Source organism: Anopheles nili, chromosome 3 (assembly GCF_943737925.1).
Source record: "Anopheles nili chromosome 3, idAnoNiliSN_F5_01, whole genome shotgun sequence".
NCBI lineage: Eukaryota > Metazoa > Arthropoda > Insecta > Diptera > Culicidae > Anopheles > Anopheles nili.
The window spans coordinates 8,534,148-8,547,538 of NC_071292.1; the positions used below are offsets into that span (position 1 = coordinate 8,534,148).

General features: G+C 51.5%; 1 protein-coding gene across 1 annotated transcript in view; it reads right to left on the reverse strand.

Moving 5' to 3' along the window:
- The window catches only part of LOC128722841 (discoidin domain-containing receptor tyrosine kinase B), a 102,529-nt gene that overhangs the window by 12,170 nt on the left and 76,968 nt on the right, over window positions 1-13,391 (reverse strand). The window contains exons 9-13 of the mRNA XM_053816523.1: window positions 12,581-12,798; window positions 11,633-11,771; window positions 7,520-7,898; window positions 5,214-5,459; window positions 3,387-3,479 (exon numbers count right to left, since the gene is read on the reverse strand). Of these exons, the coding sequence (XP_053672498.1) occupies window positions 3,387-3,479; window positions 5,214-5,459; window positions 7,520-7,898; window positions 11,633-11,771; window positions 12,581-12,798 (1,075 nt within the window). The remainder of the gene's footprint in view (window positions 1-3,386; window positions 3,480-5,213; window positions 5,460-7,519; window positions 7,899-11,632; window positions 11,772-12,580; window positions 12,799-13,391) is intronic.

Here is a 13,391-nt window from a genome sequence, read left to right on the forward strand (position 1 = left end):
CATGGCCAGAAGACCAGCCAACGCATCAGCAACGTGCCTGTGAACAATACGCTACCGGTGCAATAAGTTTGGTGGAATTATGAGCCGCCCAGCCTCGCAGCAATTAGCGCACGAAAATGTGAAGCAAAAACACACACGGGGTTAAAACCCGGAACGGTACTCGTTTTTCATTTCGTTTATCAAAATGTGTTCCTTTTAGAAGGATTAGAAACGGCACGGTCGGGCATGTGCATGCGTAATGGCGATTACACGTCCACCGAAACACCGGACTTTGGTTGGGCATTTTTACACTCAAACCTTTTCCTCGATAGCGGACGTTTCGGAAAATGGTCATCTCGTGAGCACTTCAACTCAATTATTACCCTCCCAACCGGAAGAGCGAACGCAAACCCCACGCAAGAAACACCATTATTAGTTATCGTGTTTTTGCTGTAGTCGAGAGTAGTCGATGTACCGACCGGATGTGGACGGACAATGGTCGAGGGTGAAATGAAATATCCACCTCGGAAGCCGTGTTTTCCCCCAACCATCTAATGACCACCCTTACCCGTGGGGTGGAACTTGAATTTGGGGTTTAATTTATACACACACCGGTTTCGGGCCGGGAAGGAAACGCGTAAAAATGAAGCTTTTTCGGTGAATTGTGTTGATTGCAAAAGGATTTGGCCCGATGGCCCGATTGGCTGGATCGCTTTGGCGGCAAAGTTATGATCAACGTACCATTATCGACCCGCATCGAGCAAACGTAGGGGGGGTGATGGTGGAGGTCCACCCACCCACAGTTGGAAGGGCGTCAAATTTGAATTTTATTGCAGTTCGTACCCTTGCCCTGCCAACCGACGTCCCGGGGTCATGTGTAATGTACCGCACAGTTTTACGAGGATCCCGATCCTGGTACGCGGGCGCGCAAGCACGGGCCCCTGAAATTGCGGTGCCAATCCATCGAAATCAACGCCACCCTTCTCGTGGCTTATCGCGGAGGGGCATGCGAGTCGGGTAGGCCACAATTTCGATGGCGGATGGCGGTTTTTATTTGCTTTAGGATTTATGATCGCTTGACACGGCAAGCCACACTATCCGTGGGGGAGTTTTCCTGCCCTTTACAACTCGAACTCGAAAAGGGACTCACCCACCGGGTTGGTGCGTTAGTTTGTGGTTTTAGTACTGCGCCACCGGCAAGGGTTTGAGTGAGTCCCGCTCAGGCGACCTGCTAAAACCCGCCAAAGGGCGAAGTACTCTCGAAGGCTAATGAATAATGCGTCCTGGCTGCGGCTGACAGCACTTGTCGCTTGGATGTCAGCTCGCCGGCTTTTCCGACGCTTCAAAATGTTTCGTGCGACAAAACCAACCAACCGGTTCGTTGTCATGCCAACGGCCTCCTTACGATTGCGCGCGTAACTTCGATTCCTGTTCCAGCGGGCTCCATATTGGCTGAATATTACACCCACCAACGGCCGGTCTACCCGGGGATGGCTTTTAATAAAAAAAAAACAGCACGACACTTAAAACACGACTTGCAGCAGAGCGATTAAGAACGCCATTATTACGCGCTCAATATTCTGATAGCATATTCAGCTGCTTCCGGTGTGCGATGTTGTTGATGTTGGGGCAAAGCGAAAAAAAAAAAAGCGTCGCAACCGATTCCACTTGGACGTACTTTTATTGTCCACCTCGCCCGTTAGCGTCGGCTGCTTCCTTCTTGCGAATCCATCGCTTTGATTTATCGCCCCGCTGAAAGCCAACATTCATTTCGTCTGTCGCCGGAAGCTTCCCAACACCCTCCGGGGCCCGGGAATTATGACTATTTTCCCGGCACGGAAGGTGCCACTCCCTCGGGTTGGCTCTTCTGTTTTACACCCCATTACCGTGGCCAGCTTTTGCACAGCACGCTTGCCTTTCGGCGCTGTCAGGTGACGAGATGAATGGACCTCATTATGTGAGCATCCATTCTCAACATTCGTTGGGGGTGGGGGGAGTGCGAAAAATCCCGTCCCGGGGACGCCCGGAGGATGGCCATCATTATGCAATCTGTTGACTTCTGGGGGAGAGCGGGATAACAAAAAAAAAGGAATCCCTTTAAAACCACCCCTAAAAAGTGGCACCCTCTCTCGCTTTTTTTTCACCTTTCACCCACCGCGGGCTGAGTGCGCGGTGGCGTTAGAGAATGGATTTTCGTTCGTGTTCGCTTATTTTTTTGTCTCCTCTCGACCTGCCCCTTCATACTCCCCCCCACCCCTCCCCCTGCCACGCAAGGGATGTAATGGACGTGCGAAGGTGACTTTCACCGGAGAACTGAAAGCAGCAGATAATATTTGCGTTATTTCCACCACCGGTTACCGGCCAGTGAACCACGGGAAGCTTTTCACCAGCCCCTTTTTGGCCACCCCCTCTCCCCCCTCCTCCCCCGCGTAATGATTATGATAGTGATTTATTTCCGTTACTCAGCTTCAGCTTCCAAGCGCGGAAGCACTCTTTCGGGTGTTCATTTATCAGTGCCGGTTGGTGGTAAATAAAATTGGAAAATTCTCCTCCCCAGTGGGTGGGGTGGATCCACGGTGATCATCTTGCCACTTGCCACGAAGCGCCCGGGACACCTTGGAACGTTTCATTTCTTTTTTTTTAGGGCGCTTTTTCGCATCCGCGCTCGCGATTGATACCACGAGAACGCTTTCGGTTGAGTCCTCCGACGAGAGAGGGAGTCCGCCTGGCCACTTGCTTCTTTCCCAACCGAGTCGCGTCCGGTGGCGAAAGTGCATTAGCAAATCATTTGAATAAATAATAGAGTTTGTGCAAAGCGGAATCCATTAGCTGCGCCCCGGTGAGGGCAGCCTCGAATGGGATGACGACGACGGGTCGAGACGGCCGTACGGAATCGTTTAGTAAATCCCGGAGCCACGCCGGAACAAAACTCGCTCCCAAGAAGGGAGCGCGAACAAAAGAAAAAAAAACGAAGAAGCCACGAGGAAAAAGGAAGACACTCGCAAAGAATTACCATTTTTCACCCAAACTCCGCTGGTGTTTGTTCTTTCCAGCAACCGAGAGGCTAACGAGGCGATGGTGACGAAACCACGCCATCGAGCCAATTGAGAACGAAATAGTGCGCCTCAGAAAAGGATCTCCTGCTCGTCCGACTATCGGTTACGCTAAATGAATCCCACTTACGGGGCATCCGCGGGAGGTACGCGATTTGTGCATTACCCTAGCACCGTGAGGTTCGAGAAACGATTCAAATTAGACGTAATTCAATTCGAGAACAAACAACCGAATGCCATCTACCGAGCGCTATCGGAGAAGGAAGATCGGGTTTGTGATAGCCCGGTGATTGGAGCTCCACTTTCGAGTAGGGAAGCTGGTTCGATGGTTCATTAATACAACCGTGTACTTACCTAGCCGCGAGGTCGCGATGCACTACGTTCATCTGTTCTAGATACTTCATTCCGGACGCTATTTGCGTGGCGATGTAGATTAAGCACCCGTAGCTGGAATGAGAAAGGGGGGAAAACGAGATAATTGCAATAAGCGGAAGAAAATCCTTTTATTAATTGGAAGCCAAACGGCATGAGCGATAAGCGATTTACGCAAGCATTTCAAAAAGCTGCAACTTGCAACTGCAAAAAAACTCGGTGAAAATGGCGCTCCACAAGGCTTCTGGCGTGTGTTTTATCGCGTGCGGAAATTGTTACTAGCCTGGGGGCGATATAAAGCTCCTCGCTGTGTATTCGCAAACCCCCATCGTCCATTGTGATCGCAGTTCTCGGGGGCCCCCTAACAAATCCGCAGCTCTACGCTCTCGAAAGTGCAGCTGTAAATTACTTAAAGCGGTACGTTCGTTCGCCGGCGACATGGGACCAAGCGAAAGCGACCTAAAAAATGCAGGCGCCTCCATTTTCACGACACACACACACACACACACAGTTTGTGCCTCAAGTGGCCATTAATGGGGTGGCCACGCGCGTGTGGTGGAAAAATCCTTAAATTTATAAACTAAATTTCCCACGCCGCGAGTTTCCGTGTTTGCCTGAAGCGCTACGGACATCCGGAGTAGTCAACCCGATGGTTCTTGGGATCGAGGTTGGGCCAAAGAAATACGTTCCACTCGGATGCCTCGGTTCCGCATCGGCAGTGGGCATCCGAGGCCAACCGCGTCACGCCATGGTGACCCAACGAAACGCACATCGTTCACCAGGGCACGAGGACGTGCATCTTCCGTCGTTCCGTGGTCATGAAAATTGCCTTCGAAAGTCACCTCCGGGGACGGATAAAACTCGTGTCCTCGCGTGACAACCGATCCGACACCCCGGCATATTATAATGCCCGCCTTTTGGTTGCAATCAAACTCGCAACCACCACCCGAAGAATGTGGTTTTGCGTCGTGCCCTGTTCTTCCTTATCGGCCACCGGGATTGGGTTCACACTGACAACGGTTGACTGGTTGGCGTACCTCCGGGACTTCCCGGGGGATTGCAACAACACGGCGTTTGCTGCACCGGACAGGCCACACGATCGTCTGCTGTTGCGTCTGTTGCCTTGCGGTGTAGCTATCAATTATTAATCTTACAAAGATAATGCCCAACGATGATGCAGCCGCTGATGCTGATGATGATGACGCGACGGACGTACGGATGGATGGAACGGCATAGACCGAAGCGAGTCACGCAGCCGAGTCCGGACGCGGGAGAAAAGCGCCTGAGAGTGTCATCACAGCGATAAGACGTGACAGACGTGGGCCGGATGGCCGGAACGAACGAAGGTCTGGTGGTTATCCTGACTGCATCCTGGCTGGTCCCGGGTACTGCTACTATGAGTGAGCCTTCAGGATGTGCCACCGCATCGCGTGTGGTTTTGTGAGAGCGCAGTTAACTCCGAGTCCAAACTCGGGACGGCTCGACGTGGACATGTCTATCCTCTTTCGGTGGTGGGTGGATCTGCGATAACACCACCGTGCATCGGTGAAGGGTTGGCTATCGTTTGATTTACCACCAGTACCGGCACAATAAGCCGGTAGGACGTGAAAGCAAAACCTTAGAGATGGGGACACTAGCCGTTGTGAAAGCTTCATTGTCTCGATTTTGCTTAACCAGCACCGGTGGCGGTGGGCTTTAATTTCTACGAAATATGGGCACGGAAAGCTTCCTGGGCTTTGGGTAGCGAAAAATTCGACGCGTTCCAAAATTCGGATCCTTCCTAGAGCTGGTGGATGCGTGAAACCTTACCTCAACGAGTTGTGCTGCACCAGCGAGCCGGTTTCGGCCGTGTGCTCCTGCAGGAACTGGTTCAGATCGGTGCTGTACTTGTAGTCGAGCACGATGCAGATCGGTTCGTCCTTCAGGCAGGCTCCGAGCAGCTTCACGATGTTCGGATCATTCAGCCGGCTCAGCTGCTTCGCCTTCGAGCGGAACTCCTTCTTCATGTGGTCCGAGGCGCCCGGTCGCAGTGTGGACACGGCCACGAGGCTTGAGCTGTGGAATGGATGGAATTGGAGGCAAAAAGAAACGGTGCGTTAGCGCTTTCCGAGTGAACCTGTTCTAAACTACCATTTGTGTCACGGAGCCCTTTTTGCGTGGAAGTGTTTGAAGCTTTGGGATTTTTTCCTTGTCTCCCTCGAGAATCTCTGGCTATCGAATCGACGGAAAAACTTCGAAAGTTTCATGAAACAATCCCTTCAAAACCCGCCGTGGAATGTGAAATTGATAAACAGCGACTTCGAGTTGGAGGGAATGTTTTTGCCAGCTCCCGATTCCGAATCGCTCTGTCCGCAAGCTTGCACTGACCCGGTTGGCAAAGAGTGCGCCTTGTAAAGTTCCATCAAAAACACCCCAAGGGACGAGTGCATCAAACCAAAGAGAACAAAAAAGCCCCAGAAAAACTGGGCACAAAATCCCGGATGCGAATTCTTAAGCTCACTTCCGGGCGCAATACGGAGAACCATCCACCGGACGGTGCCAGGCAAAAGGCGAACGGACCGGTTTTCGTACGCCGCTGGTAAAACAGATCTCATAATTGTTGGAACAGTTCCTGTAGCTCCCCTTCTCTAGACGGGGGTTGGGAAATTGAAACCCCCAAAGCGAGCAACCCTCTCCTCGGAAGGATGAGTGGAACAGTGTGTTTGGCCAGAGTGTTGGCCACCGAACGGCTATGAATAAAATGTATCGATTTTGGAGCTCGAGCGGCGATGATCAAGATTTGAATATTTGAAACCTTGTGCACGAAAAAAGTAATTACATGCATCCATAATGCATCTTAAATGGCGCACGGTGGGACGCTTGCTGGCCATCGCACCGTGACCACACAAACGTGGTCTCTCGCCCAAAGTGTCCGGCTGTTTCCGGGACCGGTGTAAACAAGTCGAGGGAGATATTTAAAATTCAGCCTCATCTCTGCTTGCTGGTGCCGGTTTTTCGTTCCATCGGGAAAGGCACCCTGTTGTAAGCTCGAGTAGTTCATGTCCGGTTGCGACCCCTCGGTCCCATCGCAAGCTAGTATCCATCCCGAAGGCGTTCGGACGAACGACGTGAACCTCCTACTCCGAGAGAGAGAGAGAGAGAGAGAGAGAGTCCCTGGTCAGTCACCATTTCGGTGTTCTTCCAACGTGCTGCATTTCGCGTCACCGAACCATTTCTCCGGAGCGAACGGTCGCAAACTTTACGTGCCTCTTTTATTCATCAGGACACTGCGAACGCCCTCCAGCAGCAACCCGGTGCAGGCTCGTGCCATCGAGACCGGCACTAGCTGTGCGGTCCGAGCACACTACAGCACTACAGAACGTTTAAGGACACTCGGGCGCTACGGACCCGGATATCGTTTGTCGGTGTGCTTGCAAAATGCAAACGACCAACTTCGCTGCCGGGTTGCAACGTTCGTCTCGTTCGCCGCATCGGTGTTTGGTTGTCAAAAAGGAGCGCACGGCAAAAAAGAAATGAAACACAAAAATGAAACCGTCCCAGCGACGTCCAGGGTGCCAGGGAAAAACCCGGGGAAAACTCTACCATCCGGGCAAAACTTTCGCTACAGCACGCGCACACTGCTTTAGTTGGGGGCGGGTTTAAATATTTATTTAATTTACTTGTTATAACGACGAAACGCGAAACCCCGGCCCGAGATGATCCGGTTGATGGAAAAGGGACGACTTGAGACGAGATTGAGCTTATTTACGTCCCCGGGTTTGTAGTGCGATTGCCCGGAGCGGTAAGTTTCGAGAAAACCTCGATCGGGTTAGTTAATGTTGCACCCAGTGCTTTTCCCATGGGAGCAGCTTAAATTACACATATGTAACCACCCGTGGGGGAGGGGGAAGGAAAACTAGGACCTCATAATCGAGCGGCAAGTTGCGACCACACGGTGGGCGTCTTTGTTCCGCATCGTGCTAGGGACGCACACAACTTTTCAATTAATCGCATCGCGCGGTACACTCCATGCAAACTTCCGGTCGCGGAAAAGCGCTCGCGAATCGAACACCGCCTGAAGGTAGGCAATGGAAAGCGAACGGCATGGATCTACGGACCAAACGGACGCTGCTTACCTGTATCCTTTCGTCTCGCATAGGTGCAACTCGCCGAACACACCGCAACCCAGCTTCTCCACTATCACGAGCTTGTCACGGGGATACTCGTTCAGCTGCAGGTCGTCATCGGACACGCCAAGATCGAGGTCGCTGTAGGCGTTCAGTTGCTGCTGTTGCTGCTGCTGGTTCGATGGGGTGGTTGGCGTCGTGGACGATTTGCAGATGGCCGTGGCGGCGTAGTACTTCTCTGGGGGTGGTGGTACCGGTGGAGGCTTCGGAAAGATGTTGTTCAGCGTAGGGGGCGTCAACCGTACGCTCACGTAACCACCGGGGATCTTCGGTATCAGATCCTGCATGTGTGGTACGGCGTACTCCTGGCACACGATATCGGGAACATCTGTGAAGCGGAGAGAAACGGAGAATGAGGACGAAAAGTGCAAAATATGCTCCACTCGAAAGTGCATCTAGGATGGTTTCTACGTTGAAGGTTGGAGCATCGACGCATGGCACACGGATAAGGACTAATCTGCTTCCTGCTGTGGCGCTCTGGGTTGCCACGCTCGTTGAACGGGGAACCACAAAGTTACATCTTTTCTAATGGGACGGCGCACGACGAGTTGCACGACGCAAAAGGCTGCAACCCTGGGAGGGAGACCGATTGGGGATAATAATTACGGCCGCAGTAACACACGGTCCGAAGGCAACGATGGTACGCCGTTCAGGGACTCGTGCGATCGAGAAACGATGGAGCGTGGTAGGAGCGTCTGAAGCATCGGAACAACTGAACGCACTTCCGAGTACGGAAAGACCCAAGCAGAAAGGAAGAAAAACTTCCAACCCACCGACGTTCGGGTTGTATGGTCGCGTTGGGCAAACAGAAACATTAAAATATTAAACGGCATTATCATAAATTTCTATTAATATCATTCTTTAGCACCAGTGCCGGGCTCAAGGCACCGGTGCAGCTAAGCCAGCCATTTGTGGCCCATTTTGTGTCCTCGCTTCAAGGCAAGGCCACATCCTGCAATAGGAACGCGATGGTGAGCTTCGAATGCAGCAGTGTGTGGGTCACACACAAATGAAAATCCACCACCGCCTGGCGAGGTTCGAGATTCAATTTTCCTTTGGCTAGACGGCCAGGATAGCGTGAAGGAGAAACAGGCAAAGCGGGAAGAAAAACTATCAGTTTGTCTTTCCGCCATTTTTCCTTTCCCGGTGGAGTGCGAAAATTGCAAACAAAAAAAAAGAAAACAACCGTAAACGATTGGCTGCCATGAGAGCGATTGTTACCGGCAGGACGAACGGGTCGCTCGATTCCAGCGCGAGCGTTTACAGCGAGAAAATGGGAAAAGCGATCGAAGCGACCTTTCCTGCTTTTCTGCAACCAAACAGCTCCATCGGTGCGCTATGCAAGCGGAACCACCGGAGCTCGGTGCCCAAGCAAACAGTTTGTACCATTATTGCTGCAATTGCAATAAAATTTTATGTGCATGTTGTCATTTCCAATTTCACCCTCCAGGGGGGCGTGTGCGCGCCTTGACGCGAGTCCTTCACCTTACGCCCTGAAGCGTGAACGATCGAATCGTGCGATGGAAAGAGGAAGCTGCACTGATGGGTTAATGCAAAATCAGCTGCATCGTCGTGGTGGGACCGTTGGTTTGTGGATTTTCCGCGATACTGTGGCCGTACGGGTGGAAGTTTTCCCAGGGAAAGAGAACAAATGCAGCACGATTGGCTCGAGTGGTGCTTCCGCAACGGGAATACGGAAAACCAACCAATCGGTTCGGTTTTCGGGGGTGGAAAAGGAAAATGCAATCGATTGGAGTTGCCGCGCACAAACCCCGTGACTTACATTCGCGAGTGAACTCGTTGTGATGTATGCGTTTTGGTCGTAGTAGGCGAGGATTTTCCGCGAAAGGCGCGAAGCAATTCTGCGTTCTTTTTGGTGCGAGTTTCCATAATGCCAAATTATTGCACTTGCACCGCGATGCATCCGCACGAGTGGCAGATTAAATGGATTTTCCATTTCATTCCGTTTCGATCGCTTAAGACGCTCATCAGCATACAAATGATGCGTACACACGTGTTGAAAACTCACAGCCGATAAGCCGCCTACTTCGTTCACTTTCTTCCAGTGGTGAGTATCTAAATTTAAGCTGACGACACCACTTGATTGCACCCACCCACACACACACACACACAAGAACGAGCAATAGGCACACATTTTACGACCCCACAGGACCTCGGGGCTCGTAAACCCCGTAATGGTAATGATTAAATTGCAAAAACGCCACTCACCGTGCCCTGCGAACAAAACGGTAACAGCCGGCAACAGTATTGCATCTGAGAGGTGGAAAGAATTTTCCGGTGGTGTTTTTTTTCTCTCTACCCAGTGCCAGGTGGGCCTGCATCACGTGCGCCCTTCGCCGCCGGCCAAACGAGCGATTTATCCAGCCGACCGTACGAGCGAACGATCGTCTCGACGGGCCACCTTTATCGGTCGTATTCACCCGCAGAAACACAGGAAATAAATGTTCTCCCAATTGACACCACCAGCTCCCACGTGCTAAGTGGTTCTAAATGATTTGAGCCATAAAACCCGGAACCGAACCCCAACCCGGTGGCTCAGTTACGGCCATGGGTGTGTGTGTGTGGGTGTTTTTTTTTTCTTCTCTTCGTTTTATCGCTCTCCGGATAACAACATCTTTATGATGCAGTTTTCCGGGGTGGTTTTTTTTCTTCTTCGCTGCTTCCCCACATTCGTTTTCTTCGCTTTTTCACGCGCTCACGTGTTCATCGTCCTCCACCACAGGATGGCCGATTATGTGTGTTTCCGCGTGCCAGTCTGGCCAGCAGTCGACCAAACGGCCATTCGACCATTCACACCCCCACCCCGGGTGGAGATGTTTTTTTTCCTCATCTTATCCATAAGAGTGGGATGGCGTCGTCAAAGAAAGATTTTCTCTGGCCCCCACCAAAGATGGGACGTTTGGGGCGTGTTTTTTTCCTTCGAAGGGTTCGTGTTTTTTATTGACGAATCAATTTTCCATCCTCCTTACAATGCCGCCAACCCTAAGTCACCGATAAAGTCCTCGCAGTCGATGAGTTTTTCCGCAGAAGGCGGCAATCGTCACTGGGTCCCCCCCCATTCGGTGGTGGGACGCGATAATATATATAAAAAAACGAAACTGCACAACCGGGAGAGGAGCGTGCGTGTGACACATTTCGTCATAAATATGCATAAGGGGTGAAAACAATTTATCGACTTTGTCGCCTTCGAGCCCTCGGGGGCAGAGCGACTTTTGATCCGAGCGGGAAGGTTCATAAATTCGGAAGCCACCGAAACACTGTTGCTCGATTTGGGCGTCTCGTTTCGGTTTTCTTTTCACGATGTAACATTTAGCTTTCATTCTTTTTCATACGCCTGCCTCATCGTGGGTTAAGGACCGTCAGGATCATCGAGCCTGAAGGAGATGTGCCCGCCATGTCGACGCCCGACGATAAGATAACGATGACGAGGGCGACGATGATGATGATGATGATGATGATGTAGCGATACGCCAGCATGTACGATCGTCGGCAGGCAATGAATAAATTAGTCACCCTTAAACAGGGCTCTCTCGGGACAACCGTGCCCGTTTTCGATGGATCGTGACGCTCCACGATGGTGGCAGACAGTAGACGCTTTTTCATTAGTTTTACTGCCTCTAACGGCGTATTTATGAGCGTTGAGTGAGTGGATTATCGCCACCCCGTGATCCGTTACTCACCGAAAACCTTCGGGAGCTTGCGGAAAGCTCCTTACACCATGGCAGAAGCCATCGAACGTCGTTTTCCGGAAGACGGTGCGATTTCAGCCCAATCAAATCGCGCTCAAGATGGCAATTACGCAGTGTGCCTAAATGTTTTCGGATCAAGCTGCGGTTCAATTGAGCCGGAGCGCCGGAACGTGCGGCCCTGGCGCTTAATTTAATTTGACTCACTTTGAGCGCATCCCGCATGGGTGCTCGCAGTCGCAGTGGCGTGTTTTGCTGCACAAGTGTAATTACGCGTCCCGCGGCTGCAGGACGAAACCGTGGCTGCTGAAACCGACCACAGGGACTAATTCACGGGTGCCCATCGTTTACGTACCTGTGTAGTCCGGAGTGATGTGATGGCGCTGCATGTCGTTCATCGAACACCCGCTGGCGGCACTGGTGTACATATTTACATTGAACGGTTCGTGGTAGAGGCTGCTCTTATCAATCGATTCATTATCGTCTATCGATACCTGCGGGCGTTGAGAGAGAGCGAGAGAGAGAGAAAGGGAGATATAGAAAAGCGGCTTAGTGGCAGCGAGCTTTAGCTTTGCCCCGGTGTACGGATAAGTTTTTAACCATCCCCCAATCGAAGGGAAGAGAAACCGATAATTTAGCTGGCTTGTAACATGGTGCGACCGTTTCAACGACGGCTGTGGTGCACTTGAACTGAAATGTGCATGCAAGTGGCATGAAGCGAATGGCACCGGGAACGCGTTTTCCCGTGGGCATCCCTGAAGGACGCGCCACATTTTGCGAGAAGTTACCGAACGGATCCTGATGGTACGGCGGCATAAACCTCCCAACAAAATGGTGATTGATTCGAGCAGCGTGTGGAAATTGAGCGGATCCGTAGTTTGCTGCCTGCGAGTTACGCACCGTTTTCTGGTTGGCTTTTCGAACTGGGGCCAATTTTGTGTGTGAGCACGCTGGGAGGCACTTGAGGAACAGTTAAACTCGAGCAGTTTACAGTGCGTTTTGAGAGCATGTACCGTGAACGGTTCGATTTGAAAGCGTTCTTGCTCGAAACGTGGGGTGAATTGGTCCTCGGAAACAAACTCTGGAACTGGATCTGCCCTTCCTGGCTGGTGCACGATCCCGAGATGCAATAAATCAAGCCATCTACTTAAGCACGACTCCTTTAACACGACACTAATAAGAATGGCCGTGAATGAGCCTCGCCATCTCCGAGGATCTCCACAAGCGAACCGGTTCGACGTCATCGCACGAGAACTCGTCGCCCTTTCTGCGGGTACGAGCGGCAAAAGAAGCCGATAATTACCTTGAAATTGCTGTTCAGTCGCTTGTCGATGCCCAAACTGTCGGTATGCAAATTGTGCTGCAGCGCGTCGAGAACCGCCGCCGTCCTGGTGCGCTTGTTCTTCGCCACGATGAACATGATGATGACGATCAGCAGCAGAATGATGGTCGTCAGGACCGCTATCACGACGCCGATGACATGCGGCTCCTGCTCCTGGTCGATCGGTTTCGGCGAGATAACTGAAGAGGTGAGAAGGAGAAGAATGCGATGGTGCGTCAGTAATGGTAAGAAAAATTACGAGAAAACTGTCAGAAGCTAATGGACGAATCAATTCCGTCCTCCCTCCTGCTGGTCTCCGATTGCTTCCGTTAATTTATTAGTGCCCATCGCGTTCTCCTTCGTGCTCGGGAATAAGTAAACCAGGCGTTGGCGCTTCTGCTCTTCTTGGGGTAGAAGTACTTGGGTACGAGCGCAAAAAAAAGAACGCATCGCCGTGGCATCGTGGCGCTGGTTGAAATTAATTTAAATTGCAAATACCATATAATCGCCAATAAGAGATCGTGATTCATTTGCGATAGTACGCGGCAAAAGGTGGTAAGTATTACAACCGACCGTAATGACAACCGGTAAAGTAGGCGAGGGTTTGTGTGGGGTTTTATACGGGGGGTTCGAAGGCTTGAAGACTTTCCGCGCTAATCGACGACATCTCGTCGACAGGATGTTTTCGAAACGAGCGCGTGTTTCGCGATGGGATTACATCTTAAGAAGCCCTCTTACCTTATCAACAGGTCTTTAATTAATAAATAGCTCCCGCATGAAGAGAAGCAGGGAC